General features: G+C 40.3%; 1 protein-coding gene across 1 annotated transcript; it reads left to right on the plus strand.

The window, feature by feature from the left end:
- The first annotated feature begins 143 nt into the window (after positions 1-143).
- On the plus strand, positions 144-19,489 carry LOC117822844 (macrophage-stimulating protein receptor-like). The gene is made up of 21 exons (XM_034697773.1): positions 144-281; positions 1,048-2,341; positions 4,094-4,267; positions 4,410-4,529; positions 6,192-6,362; positions 6,475-6,641; positions 8,479-8,608; positions 8,703-8,839; positions 8,939-9,118; positions 9,232-9,331; positions 9,559-9,789; positions 9,944-10,090; positions 10,192-10,354; positions 10,731-10,820; positions 10,994-11,203; positions 11,287-11,367; positions 11,448-11,629; positions 11,729-11,838; positions 17,284-17,449; positions 17,530-17,666; positions 17,818-19,489. The coding sequence occupies exons 2-21, from the start codon at positions 1,133-1,135 to the stop codon at positions 18,047-18,049; spliced, it is 4,137 nt and encodes a 1,378-aa protein (XP_034553664.1). The 5' UTR covers positions 144-281; positions 1,048-1,132; the 3' UTR covers positions 18,050-19,489.
- The last annotated feature ends 1,555 nt before the right edge of the window (positions 19,490-21,044 follow it).

Below are 21,044 nucleotides of genomic sequence, written 5' to 3' on the forward strand. Positions count from 1 at the left end.
GTATCAGAACGTTGCTCCAGTAAATTCTATCCTGGCTTGCGCGCCTTTATTTTGAAGGTCAGTGTAAGATCCGGTTTTCATGTGTAACCTGAAAGTTGTTACAGCAAGTGGATATGTTTGAGTGTATATAAACTCTGTAACAGTGTGACCACGGTGCTGTCAGGTGAATACGCCACCGCTGGAAAAGAGAAGTTACTTGAACATATCAATATAGAGAGAAAAAAGATATTTGAAGGCATCTGAACGAAACACGACAACGTTTTCCAGCTTTACTAAACAAGGTAAGATCATTTAGATTTATGTGGTTTTTTGTTTTTTTTCGTTTTTTTTAATGGATGATTTCTAGAATAGTGTATGGTCCATGTTAATGAATGACTTAACACTTTATATTAAACACCTCACTACCTCAGCCAGCCTTGCCAACCAAGCTAGTTTATTATAAACTCAAATAAACTGAATTATTGTCTTCTTAATGTTTATGTTCTCATAAGGCAGTTGTCTTCTCACTTGAAACTTAAGTAAAATAACTGTCTCACTTAGCAATCAGCTTAAATAAGTACACATTCATTTTGATTTCTCTCCTTTTTCATGAAATGAGGCTCAGTTATCCTTCGGTGTTTCTGTGATTGACTCTGGAAGCCTGAACATTTCCACAGTTACTCCACATGTTGATGCAAGTCATGTCATGCCCACTGTAGATTTTATCATGACTCCACCAACTTGTTATTTTTCTATTTGCTTTATTAGCCATATATCTTAAGTGTTACATATATGTTATACATGGGTATCAACACTTTTTTGAATTGTAGATGTTTTTTGAGGGAAAGCCGCTACTTTGTCACTAAGGTTAGAGAGGAAGCAGCAGCTTTTTCTCCCTTCATGGCTACTCATGCTGTTACTAAGTTTAAACAAGCTTTAATGTTTATGTTATCCACCTCCACTTCTAAAGCAGCAGGCTACATTTCTGTTGAATGTGAGAATTAAATATAAATATCCTCCTTTGGTCTGTTTAATCTCAGCAGTCCTTTTCTTGTTTCCCCTTCACAGATCTCCACCTGCTTCTCCAGAATGTTCTCTCTGAGGAAAGTATCTTACGGGTAGCGCTCGATCACCCTCGGTCTGTGGCGTGGAGATGGTCACTTGGGCTGCCTTGCTGATCGTATGCATATGGATACAAACGCTGACTACCTCAGGACAGCACACATGTCCTTTCACTCCACGCGTGCTGGTGGATTCCTCTGTGAAATACTCCCTCCCCTACTTTCAAACAGACAAACCTATTCAAAACATAGCGGTTTACTCAGCTTGGGATCAGCCACCTGAGGTGTATGTTGGGAGCCAGAATGTAATAGAGGCAGTTAATTCTACTTTAAGTAAAATATGGGAGGTGAAAACTGGACCTGTTGGCAGTGCTGACTGTGAAACCTGTCAGGTGTGTGACATAGAAACGGATCCTGGAGATCCAGTGGATACAGACAATGTGGTTCTGATTATAGATTTAGGTGTCGTTCCTGATCCTTACTTATACATTTGTGGGAGTACTCAACATGGGATCTGTCACTTCATGGAGATTGGCCCTACAAAACCTGATCCAGAGTGTTTATACAAAAAAGAGAACAACTCTCCAACCCTCTGTCCAGACTGTGTGGCCAGCCCACTTGGAACCAAAGTCACCATAGTTGAACAGGGATTCATCTCCCTATTCTTTGTAGCATCCTCTGTCAACAGTGATGTGGCACAGAGGTATCCCAGGAGGTCAATATCAGCATTGAGGCAGTTTTCTACTGAAGATGGATTTGAGGTTGTCAGCAAGGGCCTGTCGGTGCTCCCCAATCTGCAGGACTCCTACAAGATTGACTACATCTACAGCTTCTCCACCAGGGAATTTGTCTACTTCCTGTCCCTGCAGAGAGAAAACCCATCAAGGAACAACTCAGCTTTTCAGACTCGTCTCGGGCGACTGCCAGTTACAACTCCAGAGGTGTGGATGTACAGGGAGGTGGTGCTGGAGTGCAAGTACGACACAAAGCGCAGGAGGAGGCGTAGAGGGACATTCAGGGATGTTGTGTACAACGGGTTACAAGCAGCACACTTTGGGCGAGCGTCAAAACAGTTGGCAGACGAGCTGAGGGTGAGCGAGACAGAGGATATTCTGTATGGAGTGTTCGCAGAGGTGAATGAGAGCGGTGTACCTAAGAAGAGCTCGGCCCTGTGTGCCTTCCCTTTGACTAAAGTGAATGATGCCATTGAGAAGGGCGTGGATGCCTGCTGCAAGTCAGGAACAGAGCAGCTGTCCAGAGGTCTCTGTCACTTCCAGCCGTGTGAGAGCTGCCCACACGAAGTGAGTAACTCTGTTTTTTAATGGCAGAGGAACGGGGCAAAGGTCTCTCTACCACCAGACAGGAAGTGACCTGTCCAGACAAACATTGTGTAATGAAGTACACAACATCAGTTTATCATTAAGGGTGCATTTTAAATAGGCTTGAACAATAGGGAAAAGTCAAAAGGGCAGAGAAACAGAGGGAATCTTCTGGAAAAAAAAAAAACCTAAAGAAGATTTGATTCAGTGGGCATTTTCATAGTGAGGATGATTTTGAAGGCTTTCTACATTCTTTATATCTGATTAAGTTTTTCTCTCCCTTTAAAATCAGTGTTTCTCACTAAAGAGTATTTTCATCTCACTTGGTTTGAGCATCTAAGAACTCCAAACTCTCTATTTTCCAATAAGAGATCATGTCTTTTAAGAGACGCTGCACTAAGAACACAAATCCTAAATTCTAGAATATTGTTCGCCTGTGGCAACTCTGCCAAAGGTGTGTATGTGTGTGTGTGTGTGGGTGTGTGTGTGCGGGAGTGAGAGAGCGAAATAGAGAGAGAGAGCTGGGCCAGATGAGAGAACTGGGAGGGGTGGATGAGTCAGTTGTGTGACCTGCACGTTGCCACACCGTCTCTCTGCTCTGTTAAGTTTCAGTCTTTTGGAGAGAAGAGGGTGTTTACAGCACAGAGACCTGATACAGGAACTTTTGCTACAAAATGTTCCAACTGCTGCACTTTTTAATGTTCAGATTTCTATCAATGCTTCAATCTGTAAACAAGAGGAGAAAAAAACACCTGGCACGGTCAGACACTTTGAAAAAAAAACGTGCAGAGATCCCTCTGATTGAGTAGAGCGTTCGCCTTTGGCACTCTACAAAATAATAAAGGTGTGGTCTCATTTCCCTTCATTGAGTTCGAACTGTGTCCTTTGAGCTCTCACTGACGTGTGCACACCTCCAGGAATGTGTGCCAAGAAACACAGAGTTATAAATCCTGCTGATAAAAAGGTGGAATTTAAAGGGGGAGGGACGGCGTTGGACAGTGCCTGGCTTTTACGCTTCATATTTGTGAAGGAAAGGGGAAGAGTTGTGGAGAGATGATGGGAAATTGGAAAGAATTACAGTTCTGGTCTATTACTTGGTACCATGGTTAAATCAGCCATAAAGCTGTCTTTGAGATAACTAACCAGATTTATTTATATGTTTTAGAGCTGGGTGTGTACGATAATATAGTTTGGATACTGCACTGAATTAATTAGAGCTTGAAATCCTGACATACGTGGATGACTTAAAAGATCAAATGAAGTGAAAATGAGCCATTGAAACAGTGGGAAGCACAGCACAGGGGCATGCTGGGGCAGGTCAGCTAAATTGCTCTGCAGAGGAATGTTTACCATATGTTAAACTATTTTTACAACATAATAATAACACTTAATTAACAGAAGTATCTCCTCCAAACACATCTGTCAAACTTTGTTTAGTATGTGAGAACGTGTGGAAAGTCCAGTTTCAGAAGCTTACAATCTGCCCTAATTAACAGTCACGAAGTCAACATGCAGAGTTGAAGTCACCGTTGTTTAATGCCCTCACAGCTTGTGGTTGACTCCAGGCTAGGCTGGGGCACTTCCTCCCTACAAGGACGAATAAAGACTGCCTCTCTCTTTACCTCATTTCCTCTCCTCCACAAGTTTGTGCATGTTGTTTATACGTGTGATGATGCAGACTGAGGTGGATACTTTCAGCAATGTTGTTCTGTCCATGTTTCTCTCCCCATGCAGAACTCTCAAGATGACACATGCACCTCCAAAGCCACCCTAGTGTCAAAGCCGTACTACAGACTTGACCTCTTCAACCAGCAGATGAGAGACGTCCTTTTCACAGCTGTCCTGGTCACGATTATCGGGGATCAGACAATCGGCCACTTTGGTACCTCAGATGGACGGATACTGCAGGTAGAGAAAGCATAAGAATCATTTCATGATGCATCACAAATGTCTAAGCCTTACAATTGTTCATGTTAACTGCCAGGAAATGTTGTATAAAGCTCCTCTCATGAAGATTTGTAGCATTAACTCTGAGTTTTGTCTGTTCTAGGTGATTCTTAGCGTGAACACACCGATTGTTTTTGCCAACTATTCTCTCGAAGGATCTGCGGTGTCCAGGACAGCAGCTGTGTACTCAGAAGATACGCTTCTCTTTGTAGTTGGAAATAAGGTAACAGTGGAAAAATTTAATCCTGATATTTCTTATCCTATAGGCAGGGGCGTCACCAGGAATTCTGGGCCCCCTGAAAAGACATCTCAGTGAGCCCCATCACCACAGCCAACCCTACAAAATATAACATTGCTGCTATAATACTGGTTTATTTTCATTAAACAAAAATAAATGCTTAAAACTATCCTGGTTAACTGACTCAAATGTAAGCTACATATCAATATATATATATATTTTTTTACAATTTCTCCAAATGTAACTGCACAATATTGACCTTCAGACTGTCCACCTCTTGAAACAAGATTATTTGAAGCCAAGTGACTTGAATAACAACAAGGGGGCATTATTTGGTATAATCTAACCTTATGAAGTAAAATAAAACTCTAAAAACCTACAGTTTACTTTCAATCAGATTCAGCCATATTTGATGCTATGGAAATATGACTATTCCCCACTTTAGGCATGAGACGCGCATCTCACGGAGCCGAGACTCCCCTTTTTTCCAGAAAGGAATTCTGAATCTTATTGCACTTATAACAAAACAAAAGAAAAGCCTAGTAGAAAACACATTTTATTTCAGGCCCATTAAGGGCCCCCCTCCCCACTTGGCCCATAGGTAGTCAGTCCCACTTTTCCCCCCACTACGACACCCTTGCTTATAGGAGTAAGAGGGGATGGGAGCACACTTAGAAATTTCTCGGCCTTTTTTCTTTTTGCAAAGAGGTCATTGAGTGTCAAAACAGACTTAAACATAAGGCACGCAACAAGCATGTTCGGCCTGAACATGTGCGCAGTTGTTGTTGGACAACTAGTTGAACAGAGTTCCAGATGTTTTTACAAGTAGCTACAAAGGTACAAGTTCAAGCCAAATAACACACCCGGTGTATTATCATCTCATCAGTGACAAAGGAAGACAGAGGAATACAGCTTCAAGTTGAACCGACAAAACAAAAGAATACAAGTGCTGTGTGATTTATCAGAGAAAAGATGAAAAAAATGTAGTTTTCATCATGACTAAAAGACTCAGCTGTGTTAGAAGTGTGCTAAAGAAAGTATGCCTCAGCACACTTCGAGGCGTGTTCCTGGTAATTGTGTAAGAGTTCAGCGCTGTCCCACTGCCAGGTCATCAAGTGTGGACACGAGAAGAACATGATTGATCAGCTCTCCAGATGTTTTCATTTTTGATAAAGTTTGGGAGAAAAAATCAAATTTTAAACACAGAAAGCAAGGGTGTGATGATGAAAAAATGCAAACAGTGTCATCTATGACTGTCAAAATTAGTTAATCACTTTTGTGGTTATGTATGCCACATTTCTACAGTTGTGTACATTGTTTTTGGTTACATTTTCTAAAGGATAATACATCATGCACTTTTTTTTTTAAGGCACATCTTGTTTTGAGGCAACCTGTAGTGTCATGATAGTGTGTACCAGTCCTCATTTTTATATCAACTTACACAGACTTTCCCACTGCATGCTGGACATCATTCCATGAGAGTTCAGTGCTTAGGTTTCAGGATGGGGATTAGGATTTGGCTGTAGATTTTTCTTAGAACTCCAGTAACGCTTTAATAATGCTGCAGAGACATGGTTAATCCCTGCAAAATATCCAGGAATAACATGCTCTGTTTTTACACTTTGTGTCTGTTTTGTCTTTTACCAGATGTTTAAGGTACCTTCTGCAGGACCAGGGTGTGCACATTTTGCCACATGCCCCAAATGTCTGACAGCTCCACTCTTCATGAAGTGTGGCTGGTGTTCGGGAATCTGCTCGAGGCAGCATGAGTGTGCCTCACAGTGGAACACAGACTCTTGTGCGCCTGTCGTAACAGAGGTAGATATGCTGCTGTAACTGATTAGCCATAGATTGAAGTTAACCCACCAGGAGTACCAAAGTTGCACTGAGTGTACTTAGACGCTGATTGCTGTAATTTTTTCTTCTGCAGTTTTTCCCTAAAGCTGCTCCTGCTGGTGGTAAGACTGAAATGACACTGTGCGGCTGGGAGTTTCGCTCACCTGGGCCTCCGCGCAGCATCAGCAGCGACACCCATGTTATCACAGTGGGCACTGGGACCGCATGTACTGTCCTACCTGAGAAGAGCAATGGTACAAAGTGAGTGCTGAACTTGCAATACAATGTTAAATTCAGTTTTTTGTACTGCATACATACTGCAACTACTGCTGCAGTATTTGGCTACATGGATCATTTTTTTTTTTTTTTTTTTTACTTATATTTTATTTGGATTTTCTTGGTGAGGTTACATCAAAATAAACACGTCGTTTTGGAGGAGCTCTGAGGGAGGAGGGGAGGGGTTAGACGGAGTCCTGAGGAAATGCTACATTCAAATTCATGCTAGTTTTCCGAGACTGCCAACCCTAGCTTTAAGCCTCCTTTAAAAACGTCCATTCTCTTCAGAATTTTTGATGGGTTATAAAGTCAGTCCACTTTTTCCATTGTCCTTGGCAGGCAGATTGTTGAAGTCTTAAACTGTGTGTAAAGTTCTCCATATCATGTAGTTTTTCAATAATGTCCAACCAGTTTTTCTGAGTGGGGGTGTCCTCCTTACACCACCTTCTTGTTATAGCTTTCTTTGATGCCAGAAGTAGTATTCCAACCAGGTACATGTCTTTGGGTTGTACATTTTCCTGTGTTAAATTTCCCAGATACAGCACTTCACATGTCTTAGGAAGATCATAACCTAAAATTGCTGTCATTCCTTTCCACACTTCATCCCGGTATTCAGTCATTTTCACACATTGCCAATAAACATGAGCGTGATCAACATCATGCTCACCACACTGTCTCCAGCAAGTCTGTGGAACAGGTGAGAATTTGCCTTTAAGTTTCGGTGTGATGAAAAATCTCACAATATTTCCCTAACTGTATTCCCTCCACATTCTAGAGCTTGATGATCTACTCTGTCCTACACATGTTATGCCATTGTTCCATGGTTATTTTTCTGTTCAGTTCCTTTTCCCATTTATCTCTAATGTACAGAGTGGAAGTTGTTCTATTTCTCACCATATTTTGACAACGAAATTACTTAACTGTACCTCTGTATGCAAATGGGTCATTTTTTTAACCCTACCCTTATATTGCAAGTCTCCCAGACCTGTCTCCTTTTTATTTATTTTTACCTCTATTAAATAGATCAAGTAGATCTGTAGATCAATTTCATATTTACTTCCCTCCAATTAATGTGGTCATGCAAAATATTTTGTAGCTTATTTCAGTTTGTTACCCCGATTTAATTGAACCACAAAGAGCAAATCAGGTAAGTCTCACGGAGAGATACCGCAGGTCTTTTTTTCCTGCAGTGGTCAGACTCTACAATCAATAACAATACTGTTTTGCACTGTCTACTTTGCTGCTGTAACACTTAAATTTCCCCGTTGTGGGACGAATAAAGGATTATCTTATCTTATCTTATCTTAAAGCCAGGAATTCCATAAATATTAAAATACCAGCATCCCAAAATAGTAGTAAATGGCAGCTGACAGCCAAACTACAGAATGAACAGACTGCACAAAAGCAAACTGAACAAAAAATAGTGGATCTATCATAACTAGTCAAATGAACAACAAATGTAGGAAGCAGAAGTCAAGCAAAACTGTCAAAACAGGCCTCTAAAGGAAAGTGCACCTACACGAGTTGTGTTCAAGCGAGACCCAATCTAAGTCTGAGGACCTTCAAGTCAACAAGTAGCAATTGTTTTTCTATCATGTAAGTTATACAAACTGTGAGAATGGAATTAAATGGTGCAAATACCCTAGCGATGCCACACTGACACACCTTATGAAAGGTTGTAACATTTGTTTAATACTGTTAACTTGTTTTTTTTCACATCCTTTCATTTTTTTATGTTCTTTCTGTCTAACAAACTGTTAGCTCTGAGGAAAAGCTTAATCTGAAGAATTAACACACTTCCCTCATTGTGTCTATAATACAGGCTTGTGTGCAGGATAGAAGAAATCAGTCCACAAGACAACCTCACCATCACTCTGAACGTAAAGGAGGGTGAAGTGAAGGGCAGATACTCAATCGATGGCAACACAGAGATGTCTGGCTTCTCTGTTGTGGTGAGAGAGCTCACTTTTAAGCCATATGAACCAATTCAGAATAAATGTTGCCTTAATTCTATGCATAATTTGAACAAATGTTTCATGTATTTAGGAGCCCAGCATTACAGAAATCAGGCCCAATTATGGACCTGTGTTTGGAGGAACAACAGTTACGCTGACAGGCAGATATCTTACCTCTGGGGTAAAAAGAGATGTCTTCTTTGGGGGCAAAAAATGCAACATTGAAAGGTAAGAAACACAGCCAACTTCGGAAAAATTATACTCTCCAAACCAGCAATTTTATAATGTTTAGATACCTAATTAATCTTGTCTCTTTTCTCTTTTCAGTTCTCCTACAGATAGTGAGGCTTTGTCCTCAATCGTCTGCACCACAGCAGCTGCAGCAGGTGTGGGGGATGTACCTGTAAAAGTTGTCATCGATGAATTAGAAGTGACGATCACCGAGACATTCCTCTACAAGAAAAACCCTGTCATAACCTCTGTACAACCTCTCTGCAGTTTCCAAAGGTAAAATACATTCCCCATGCCATGTCACCTCTCAAAACAGCTTGCTTGAGAATAAAAAGACTAATCATGTTTGTGCTAAAATCATGGATCATTAACATGCTCATTTCATACAGTGGTTCCAAGCTGGTGATAGAGGGTCAGAATCTTGACACTGCACATAAAACTGAGATTCAATACACTCCAAACACTCCACCCAATCAGTCTCTTAAACAAGTGAGTTAACTCTTTGATTTCATCCTTTGTGTGAAACAGTTTTCAAATGATCCACTTAAATTACCGTTCTATTCAAACCAGGCCATTGAGTTCATAGGGAAATTAAAGATTCATGTAGGTAGAGAAGATTAGGAATGGTCATCTGTACTTAATATTTGACTGAAAATACGTTTGAATTATGTTTCACTATGATAGCAGTTTTGATTTCAAACAATATTCCTCCTCAGGTCTGCAGTGGCACAAAGAATGCAACACACATGGAGTGCTGGGCCCCGGCTTTTCCTGAGGAAATGCCTGAAGACAAGTCAGACACAGGAGTGATTTTTATTCACATGGACGGGAAAAAAAATCTCTGGAAAAGTCGATTTGACTATCACCCTGATGTCACAGTCATTCCATTTGAAAATGATGATAAATTATTACCTCTAAAACCAGGAGAGACGGAAGTTTCACTACATGTATGTTTACATTTACATCTGATTAAGTAATTCAAATGTTAAATTAACATCTCATTAATACATTCACAACACTTATATTCATATTTCCATATATTCATATATCCTCCTCATCACTGTTTTTATTAATGTCTTTCCTTTCTTTCATATTTTACAGCATAATAAACTGAATACAGTGAGCACATGCATGAAGATCATTATGACCATTGGTGGAGTGAACTGTAACGCCCAGGTTCTTCTCAATGAACTGACATGCAGGATCCCCAAAGGCCTCGTCATCCCTAGTGAGGGACTGCCTGTCAAGGTGAGAGGGACTGCTTCTTAATCACCAACCTTAAAAAATATATTCTTTGTAATAATGGATATAACTTTTTCAACAAGCAATATCATCCTTCTCTCCTGTAGGTGTCTGTGAACAGGGTAGTTTACGATGTGGGTACAGTTGTGAACGATGACGGCAACCAGGCGACTGTGATCATTGGAATAGTGCTGGGTATCCTGGTTGCTTTGGTGGTAGGTGCTGGACTTGCATTAGTAGTGATGATCCATTTGAGGAAGAAAAAGAGAGGTGAGGAAATTCTGCTATATACTAATTCATGTTTTTTTAGTTTTAAATACAAGTTTGAATGTATATTCAGTTGTGCTGATAAGTTTACATACCCTGGCAAAATTTGTGACTTCTTTTGGGCCATTTTTCAGAGAATATGAATGATAAGAGAAAAACATTTTTTTCACTCATGGTTAGTGGTTGGGTGAAGCCATTTATTGTCAAACAACTGTGTTAACTCTTTTTATATCATAATGACAACAGAAACTACCCAAGAAATCATACATTCTTGCAGGGTATGTAAACTTATGAGCACAACTGTATAATCATAATGCACTAACCTCTGTTTATTTGCTGCTCAGTCAAATGTATATCATTATGGTATTTTTATTTTCAGCCAACATCGAGAATCGTTTATCAACGATGCTTTCACAGAACCGCATGAGCAGCAGCCGTAATTCCTCCCCAACAGGTGACTACAGACGAGGTCAGACATCCACATTTATTCATCTTTGAAAATATTTAAAAGTAAACACTTATTCAGTCTGTCTTTTGCTAACCCTTGCCTCATGCTTTCACTGTAACGCTATAGTAGCTCTTTGAAATATATAGTCTATTTTTATGTTGATCCTCATGTGTGTTTGTCCTGCTTTGTTACAGTTGATCTGGCCAGTCAAACTTCAGGTTCAGGAGCAATGGCGTTCCAAGGGTTGGTATATGCTGCCAGCCATGACCATTTGGCGATCCCTTTGATGCCACGAGACAACATCTCCATGGTCAGTCTGAGTTCTGATCTTCTTGAGGAGGTCAAAGATGTCTTGATCCCCGCTGACATGCTCAGGATTGAGGATAGTCAGATAATCGGAAAAGGTAACCATTGTGCATTGACAATCTTTTTTTGTTGCACTCTTTGAAGAAGATATTCATAATAAACACACTGTCCTCTCATGCAGGCCACTTTGGAACTGTTTATCATGGATACCTAATTGATAGCAACAAGCATGAGACCCACTGTGCTGTCAAATCATTAAACAGTACGTTAATCCTCACTTCATGATTTAATCCTCTCTATATGCTCTGTATTAAACTATAACAGTATGTGTTGTATCATCAGGGATCACAGATTTGGGAGAGGTGGACCAGTTCCTCAGAGAGGGCATCATCATGAAAGGTTTCCATCACCCTAACATACTGTCTCTGCTGGGCATCATGCTGCCCAAAGAAGGGCTCCCTCTAGTGGTTCTACCTTATATGAAGCATGGGGATGTGCGACATTTTATCCGCTCTGAGAAGAGGGTAAATTACACAACGAAGTCATGACCTGTAGATCATTAATGTTTGCTTTTGACCGCTTCGCTTTTAAAGGTTAAGCTCTGTTTAATTAATTCCCCACAGAACCCAACAGTGAAAGACCTGATTGGCTTTGGACTCCAAGTTGCCAAGGGTATGGAGTATTTAGCCCAGAAGAAATTTGTCCACAGAGACCTGGCTGCACGTAACTGCATGTGAGTGTGAATCTAACTGAATACTCCCACCTTTAACTCCATCACTGACATGAGTGGAAAAGCTTTGTCAAACCTAATGAGGCCTTTTTACTTCTTATTGTACTGCTATCATGTCAATTCGTGGATGTATTTTGGGGCTAGCTAAATGTTCTATCATTTTTGCTTACATTGCTTTTTGGGTTACTCCAGTACTGACAGCATGGCTTGATAACGACAGACCAATGTAGTCTGAAACTTCTCCTGGCTTAGACTGAAATGCCTTTTCAACCAGCAGGGCCACAACCTGAAGACTTGTATTAAAAAAAAAATAATAATAATAATAATAACTTTATTTATATAGCACCTTTAAAAACAAATGTTTACAAAGTACTTTGACAAACACAGCTTAGTTCAAATAGCAGAGTAAACAAATTGACAGACAGGGAGGAGAAAATTTGATCAATGCAAAACAAAATGCAAGGAAGAGGTTGAAAGGAATACATGTCAATTAAACAGTATGGAGTGGTGTGACAATTGACCAGTAAATCATTGTTGAGAGGTTTTTCAGGGTAAATAGATAATAAATAAATACAAATAAATAAATAAAAATGGAGAAGTAAATAAAAGCATTTAAAGGGCAATAAAAGAGGTTTTCAGAGTAAAAGGACAACATCACATTGGGGAAATTAGAAAAAGTGCAAAGGATGAATTAGGAATATTAAAATAATAAAAGAAAAAAAATTAAAACAATGAATAATAAAATCAAACAATCAAATACAATTTAAGACAATGAATTAGATGGATAAAAACTAAAATTAATAACAAAATAGAAACAAAAGCGGTTAATAGGATGAGGTCACATAAAATCAAGTCTGTAAAAATATGTTTTAAGAAGAGATTTAAAAGATGTCACTGACTATGCATGCCTTATCTCCTCAGGGAGGTCGTTCCAAAGTCGAGGAGCTCTGACAGAGAAAGCACGATTCCCTTTGGATTTGAGCCTATACTTTGCTAGCTCCAACACCCACATGTTGCTTATAGTTTAATAAAACACACAGATATTTGTCATAACTTAATGCTGTAGTCAATGCTACTACGTCACATGACCTACTGCCCAGTTAAGTCAGTAATGATGCAATCAGTGGCAGCCATATTTGGTTGTTTTAAAATTCCTCAATGTCACTCTAGTCCAGCACACATGAGATAAAAGCTTGTATTTGTCCACTTCAGTCAGGCCCCCTGAAATCTTTCTGAATGAGACAGATTTTAGAGGGCCATGAGCCAGCTGATAATTCTGGTTCCCAGGGTACTTAATGCACAGAGACATTTCTTTGAGATAATAATAATAATAATAATAATAATAATACGTTTTATTTATATAGCACCTTTTAAAAATATGTTTACAGTTAAAGTGCTTTACAGAGTACAAGACAGCGATTAAAAACAACAAAGTACATAACAAAGGTAAGGACAGGGTTCCCACACGTCATGGAAAACCTGGAAAACAGTTGACCAGTTTTCCAGTACTGGAAAACACCTGGAAAATGGTAGAAAAGGTAAAATGTCCTGGAAAATCACATATAGTCAAGGAAAATTATTCCAACATGGCTGCGTGCGACCTGACCCTATTAACAAAACACATCCCAATTCATTGAAAGTTGAGTGCACACTGTGCTGCTCTTCTGACTCGGCTCCCAAAGAAGAGCCGGCTCTTTCGACTCCCGAACGGCTCTTAATTTAGGATCTTTTGTAGCCTTATATTTTACCTTAAATTTGCAAAAACTAATGGTTTGTGTGTTGAAAACCCTTTTACGTAGTGTGTTTTTTATGAGAAGCCTTATAATTGCCCAATTTTGTGCATTTATTCTTTTACAAAACCATTCTCATCCTGATCCTAGGGTTAGGGTTAAGGTTATGGTTAGGGTTAGGGTTGTGATTAGGGTTAGGCTTGTGCTTATGGTTAGGGTTAAGTTAGGATTAGGGTTAGGATTAGGGTAAGGGTTAGGGTTAGGGTTAGGGTTGTGATTAGGGTCGAGGTTATGGTTAGGGTTAGGGTTATGATTAGGGTTAGGGTTGTGCTTAGGGTTAGGGTTAAATTAACCAGAACTGTACCAGAACCATACCAGAACCAAACCAAACCATAACCGAACTCAAGCACACAGAACCGGAACCAAACCCAAGCAAACCCAACCAGAACCGAACCAGACCCGAACCAGACCCAAACCAGACCCGAACCAGAACCATACCAGAAGCGAACAAGATCTGAATCAGAACCGAACCAGGGTTAAATTAGGATTAGGGTTAGGGTTAGCATTAGGGTTAGGGTTGTGATTAGGGTTAGGGTTGTGATTAGGGTTAAGGTTAGCATTAGGATTAGGGTTAGGGTCAGGGTTAGGATTAGGGTTAGGGTTAGGATTAAGTTTATGGTTAAGGTTCGGGTTGTGATTAGGATTAGGGTTAGGATAAGGGTTAGGTTTAGGGTTAGGGTTAGGGGTTATGATTAGGGTAGGGTTAGGGTTATGATTAGCCAGCCGCGAACCAGAACCGAACCAGAACCGAACCAGAACCAGAACCGAACCAGAACCAGAACAGAACCATATCAGAACCGTACCAGAACCGAACCAGAACAGAACAGAACCGTACCAGAACTGAACCAAACCAGAATCAAACTCAAGCAAACAGAACCGGAACCAGAACCAAACTCAAGCAAACAGAACCAGAACCAACTCAAGTAAACAGCAACAGAACCAACTCAAGCAAACAGAACCAGAACCAAACTCGAGCAAACTAGAACCAGAACCAGAACCAAACTCAAGCAAACAGAACCAGAACTGAACTGGAGCAAACATTATTAAAGTCCTCAGTGCGGGTTGGCATTGAGAAAAATCAGATGCCTCAGCCTGGATGGGCTGATCCGATTTCTCCTCTCAGTGAGTATTTGCCCGTTCTTCAAGGAGACTCTCTCTGAAGGGATTAGGGTTAGGGTTAGACCTAAGCAAATAGATCCAGAACCAAACTCATGCACACAGAACCAGTACCAAACCCAAGCATAACGAACCAGAACCGAACCAGACCCGAATCAGAACCGAACCAGAACCGAACCAGAACCGAACCAGAACTGTGCCAGAACCGAAACAGAACCATACCAGAACAGAACCAGAACTGTACCAGAACGGAACCAGAACAGAAACGAACCAGAACATAACCGAACCAAAACCGTACTAGAACCGTACCAGAATCTAACCAAACCATAACCAAACTGCAGCAAACAGAACTGGAACCAGAACCAAACTCAAGCAAACAGAACCAGTACCAACTCAAGTAAACAGAAAAAGAACCAACTCAAGCAAACAGAACCATGACCAAACTCGAGCAAACAGAACCAGAACCAAACTCAAGCAAACAGAACCAGAACCAAACTCGAGCAAACATTATTAATGTCCTCAGGTTGGCATTGAGAAAAATCAGATGCCTCAGCTTGGATGGGCTGATCCGATTTCTCCTCTCAGTGAGTATTTGCCCGTTCTTCAAGAAGACTCTCTCTGAAGGAGCAGATGAAGCCAGGATACACAGCCTCCCCTCCATCACCTGTATCCTATATCCTCATGTGATTTGCCGCATGGCCGCCATGCTGACCAATCAAAACAAAGTTCTGCTGTGAGCAGAGCTGGGGCTGAGCACTGAGAGCGCTAAGCAGCGAAAGGAAAAAACTGGGAGCCGGCCCTCTCTCAATGTTAGCTGGCTCTTCTGATTCACTATAAAGCATCGGCTCAGAGCCGCAGCTTTTGTGCTAATGTGCTTAATCTGTGTTACAATTATGAGGGAACCATGGACAATTTTCTCATCTGTAAGGGGTCCCTGGCTCCAAAAAGTTTGAGAACCCCTGCTCTAGCTAGTAGGAGTGCAAACTCCCGATAGTGAAAACAAACGGAACAAAAAGAGCGACACAGCTGCACAGAAACTCCACGTTGTAGACATCGCTGATCATAATAGACATCGCCATGCAGGAAGACAGTTTACATTTTTTTAAACCTCTGAGAGATCTTCAAATACAGAGTGCGTCTTTACACCGGTGCGATTTTTTCAGAGTTTACGGTAACTCAAACAAAAAAACGTGACATTTGCTTTGTTTTATATCGACCACTTAGCAGGATGAATATCATTATTAAGCAGGTATATTTTGAGTTTGAGTTGAGTTGAGAAACATTTGTGGCCATTTTGTCATTCAGTTCTATTTAGGTCATTAAAGCACTGATCCTCTGATCATTGTCACTGATTATTTAATTATTTCAGTAAGGCAGCTTCCTGATTCCTTTGCAGGCTCTTTTGTAAAGTGAAGTGCTGTACATCTGTGGTTGCATTATTCTATTATCAATTTGCCATAATTTTTAAGTATGTAAGAGATGATTTCATTGATAGCCATAGACTACATGTCTTTCAATGTAGACTTCCACTGAGAGGAACATATTAGACTATTTAGGAACTAAATTAGGAACTAAATTTAGACTGTCATACCAGCTTGATCATCAATGAAAATGTCCTGGAAATGTCCTGGAAAAGAATGGGAACCCTGTAAGGAGAGTTAAAATGAGTGAAGTAAAAACAATAATAAAAACCATGCAGAAATTAAAAAAGTCAGTGATGAGTTAAGAAGTAAAAGCACATTTAAAAAAGTGTGTTTTTAAAAGAGATTTAAAAGAGGACAAGGATGTGACTTGCCTGATCTCCTCCGGCAGGTCATTCCAGAGTGACGGGGCCCTGGCTGCAAAGGTCCGGTCACCTCTGGTTTTTGACTTTTTAACCTTGGAAGTTCCAAAAGGGACCTGCGGGAGGATCTCAGGTAGCAGTTGGGGACATACATTTTAAGGCATTCACTTAGGTACTCAGGGACCAGTCCATTTATTGCTTTAAAGGTGAGAGTTAAAAACTTAAAATCAATTCTAAAACCCACAGGCAACCAGTGAAAGGAGGCTAAATTGGTGTGATGTGTTCCCTTTTATTGGTGTGTGTGCAGGAGTCTGTCAGCGGCGTTTTGGACTAACTGGAGTTTTGAGAGGTTGTGTTTGCTTAGGCAGGTATAGAGTGAGTTACAATAATCTAATCGGGAAGTGATAAATGCATGGATGACAATTTCTAGGTTATGGTGTGAAAGGAAGGGCCTGATCTGAGAGATTTTGCATCGCTGGTAAAAACAAGACTGAACGGTGGATTTGATGGTTAAAGTTATTCATCAGAGATGGAAATAAATGACCTATTCCTAAAGTTAGGAAAACTGAGAATATGACAATAAATATTAAGTTCTGTTTTCAATCTTTCAGCATCATACCCATGCACGGCAAACCACTAATGGAACAATCACTTTTAATCAACACTTAATTTTTCAAATGGTTGCATTTCACTTGGTTTCTCCTGATCGTTGTGCTCGGCTGGACAGGACGGTTTTCTAAAGATTTCTTCTCTTTTCAGGCTGGATGAAACCTTCACTGTGAAGGTTGCTGACTTTGGGATGGCAAGGGACATCTATGACAAAGAGTACTACAGCATTCAGGATCACAAACGGGTGAAGCTGCCAGTGAAGTGGATGGCTATCGAGAGCCTGCAAACACAGAAGTTCACTACCAAGTCTGATGTAGTAAGTAGACTTCATCCTGAATGAATGCTTGTTACACCCATTCTGTTTGTATCAACACACTGCTTCTCTGTTTTTCCTAGTGGTCATACGGCATCTTAATGTGGGAGCTGATGACCAGAGGTGCAAGCCCGTATCCGAATGTGGACCCTTACGACATCACACACTACTTGTTGAAGGGGCGTCGGCTTCCTCAGCCGCAGTTCTGCCCTGACACTCTGTAAGAACCACTCAACCCTCTTTGGAGATTAACTCAATTTTGTTACCTTTCCATAAACTAAGTTTCTCAGGCGACGTATCATCTACATCAAATACTTTATATTTTTTCAAGCAAGCATCAACCCTCATTTTCCCATTTCTGCATCCCACAGTTTTTCTATCATGCTGACATGTTGGGACCCGGAGCCTGAATTCAGACCCAGCTTCAGCAGCCTGGTTTCAGAGGTACAGCAAATCCTGTCCTGTCTAGAAGGAGAGCACTACATCAGTCTGAAGGTGAACTACGTCAACTTGAACCAGCCGAGACCTTACCCATCCCTGACTGGATCTGCAGATGAGGCTGAGGCCTCAGACTCAGAGGCAGAGAGTAATTCTGCCAGCTGAGAGTGTTTAGACCAAACACACTCAGAAAGAGACGGAAAACAGCCAGAACTTAGCCTGGATCTATTTATACATTTCATAGAGAATAAATCATGTCTGCAAGTGCACAGGATTCTGATGTAACAGCTACTGTAGAGACTATAAACTCTTATTGGAACAGACATTTTCTTATTTGTGACACTGCTGATCCTTGGTGGATCACAGGGAGCTGGAGCCTTTCCCAGCTGAGAGCTGACAAATGGAGACAGACAAGTGCTGACAAACACACTCATAGGGTATTTGAATTTAGAGTCATCGATCAACCTGCGCTACACACTTCTGGACTAGGTGAGGAAGCCGAAGCATCTGGAGAAAAAAACGTTCAAGCATGAGGAGAACATACAGGCACCAGCAAGCGGCAGGTTTGAACTCAGAACCTTTTTACTGAGGCATCAGCACCAATCAATAACCACTGCAAGTGTTTGTTTGTATCAAAACAGAGACAGAGTGATGAGAAGTGAGTGTTTGTGTAACAACTGAAGCTCACGTGTGAATGAGACAAAATGAATGTAAAATGTGCTTTTGTTCTCATATTTGTACGATAAGATGTAGGGTTACACGAGACTATGTTGCTGTTATATAAATATGTGTCTCTAAGCCATTATATAAGACTCTTAGATAGAAGTTCTTTAAATGCTGATATGTGCTCAGGGTCAACACTTTAACTTCATATGTTTTTCTCTCTATATGGGGATATAAACTATCCCATCGTATCAGATTTTAGAATGTAGACTTGGCACAGTGGCTTTGAACTCATAATACTGTCTGCAGAATATCTTGATCTGCTCAGATTTTGAACCACAGATACTCAAAAGCTCTGCAGCCACTGAATAATACATCGAGCTGTCCGTTCCTTTCAGATTCCAACTTGGTCTCTGAAACAAACGCAGTTCCTCTCTTTGACACTAGAGGGTGACAAACGCCTCCTCCTGAAGCACCTGACGCTGCTGCTGCTGCTGCAGTGATACTCCGCACTACAGCAGACAGCTTTGCACAAAGGTGTTACACAAACAACACACCTATAATCTGAACAAACTACGTCAGTATCTCATTCCGTTCATGCAGCACCGTTTGCATCATACCTTTTTTTGTCTGCATCTATTTAATGATCTCCTCAACAAATTAGTTAATCCAAGGATGTTAGAATTCATGCACTGATTTTTTTTTCTACTTTTAGACTGACAAGCTGACAAGAATATTTGGTTCTGGTGTTCGTGATATTTCTTCTTGCTCCATTTTCTCTCCTCTCATACAAGACGACCAAATGACATTTCTTTGCTCTATGTTGCACTGAGAGTTTTGTACAAACAAATGATTGATTGTTAAGACTTGTTTTTGAAGAGTGTTAACAAATTCAACTTCAAATTAAAACTTGAAGAAGAGATTTCTGCTCAAAGAAAACAGCTAAAATGTGTTCTTTTGCTGTTTTTTGGGGGGCGGGGGGGGGTAAAAATGCAGATCACTACAGCAAGAGAAGGCACAGGAGTTTTTCATGAAAGCGAATCATCAAAGCAGCTCAAAAAATAAACAAAAGATGCTGAATGCAATGACGGCAGTGGTCTGAGGCAGGGTAGCTCTTGTTCTCTGCCAGGTGGATGAAAGAAAAAACACAGGGTGTTGTAGGTCTGAATTATCAGCATGGGTAAAAAAACTGCATGCCTCTGCCAAATCTGTGTATCTGGCATTTGTAACACTCTATGAATAATTTATGGATCTATAAAAAGATATTTTTTGTTTCCTTTTCCTTCAGGCGATAATAATGACGAGTTCTGGATGTGTGCAGATAGAGGTTGAGGGTTTCAAAATGAGGTGACGCTCACAGCTGAAGAACCCCAAAGTGTTCTTTTTAATTATTTTTGCCATGAAACAATCATCCCATTTGAGTTTTGCCTTTATTTGAATTATTCAGAAGCAAGCACAGTGTTTAATGTGCTTCAGTGATCTGGTGATAAATCTGATTAATTCCAGATCATCAAAAGTGTTTTTATCTGGTTAGGATGAAGAGGAAAGAGGAATGAGAAAGAGGGGTTAGGAAGGAAAACAAACATTGTGAGCACATGAACCCGCAGTGGGGAAAAGATACACTTTGTGCTTGCACCTCAGCTTCTCTTTTTAATGCCATCAAAGTTTCCACATTTCATGAATAACCCAGAGTCTTTAAAAGAAGTGACAGATTTATTCTCTAACTTGTTTCAATGAAAAATTGCAGCACGATCTGCCACAATTAACTTGCCAGTGCAGCTTCTGGGCCAGTATAAGTCTGCTGCTGTTAAACATAGACTTTGGCATCAAACTTAGAAACTAAGTCAAAACTGGAAATGAAAGAGGAAAATTTGGCATCAGTTGAGTTGTATTAAAAAATATCATGACGGCAGTAAATAGTTCTTTATGCTCAGCGTAGACCACAAGTTTGTTTTTCACATGATCATTTTCAATTTTATTAGTTATATTTCCACATCATGACATCACTTTCAATGCCAAGTTTACCTTTGTCTTTCAAAGCAGTGGGAAAAGGTGGATGAACAGGTGTGTCTATTGACTCCAAGTTAAACATTGTTGAATATGAGCCCTCATGTTGCAACTAAAGTAACGGATGATCAAAATATTTCACAGATGTGTCATTCAATCACTCCTTTAAAGAAAACAGCTGAGCTATGCCAGAGCGTTATGCTCTGCATAGCATTTGGCTTTCATTTTCTAAAATTGTTTAGATTATTTTGGTCTTTTTAATACCTTTATGTAGCGGATAAAACATCAGATAGAGTGTAAGAAATCAAGAAATCAAGAAATCAATCTTTATTTGTATTGCGCCAAATCACAACAAACATTATCTCAAGACGCTTTCACAAACATAGGAGGTCTAGACCACTCTATGTCAAATTATGAACACAGACCCAACTTAAAGACAGGGTAAGACTCAGTCTTACCCCACCTTAATCCATCATGAGCATTGCACACC

This window comes from Notolabrus celidotus, chromosome 1 (assembly GCF_009762535.1).
Source record: "Notolabrus celidotus isolate fNotCel1 chromosome 1, fNotCel1.pri, whole genome shotgun sequence".
Lineage (NCBI taxonomy): Eukaryota > Metazoa > Chordata > Actinopteri > Labriformes > Labridae > Notolabrus > Notolabrus celidotus.

Bases quoted from the DNA above. Each gene is read 5' to 3' on its own strand.
- LOC117822844 (XM_034697773.1), top strand. From the start codon at position 1,133: ATGGTCACTTGGGCTGCCTTGCTGATCGTATGCATATGGATACAAACG. The intron at 6,363-6,474 runs GTAGATATGCTG...TTTCTTCTGCAG, and splicing joins GTGCGCCTGTCGTAACAGAG to TTTTTCCCTAAAGCTGCTCC. The intron at 17,667-17,817 runs GTAAGAACCACT...TGCATCCCACAG, and splicing joins CAGTTCTGCCCTGACACTCT to TTTTTCTATCATGCTGACAT.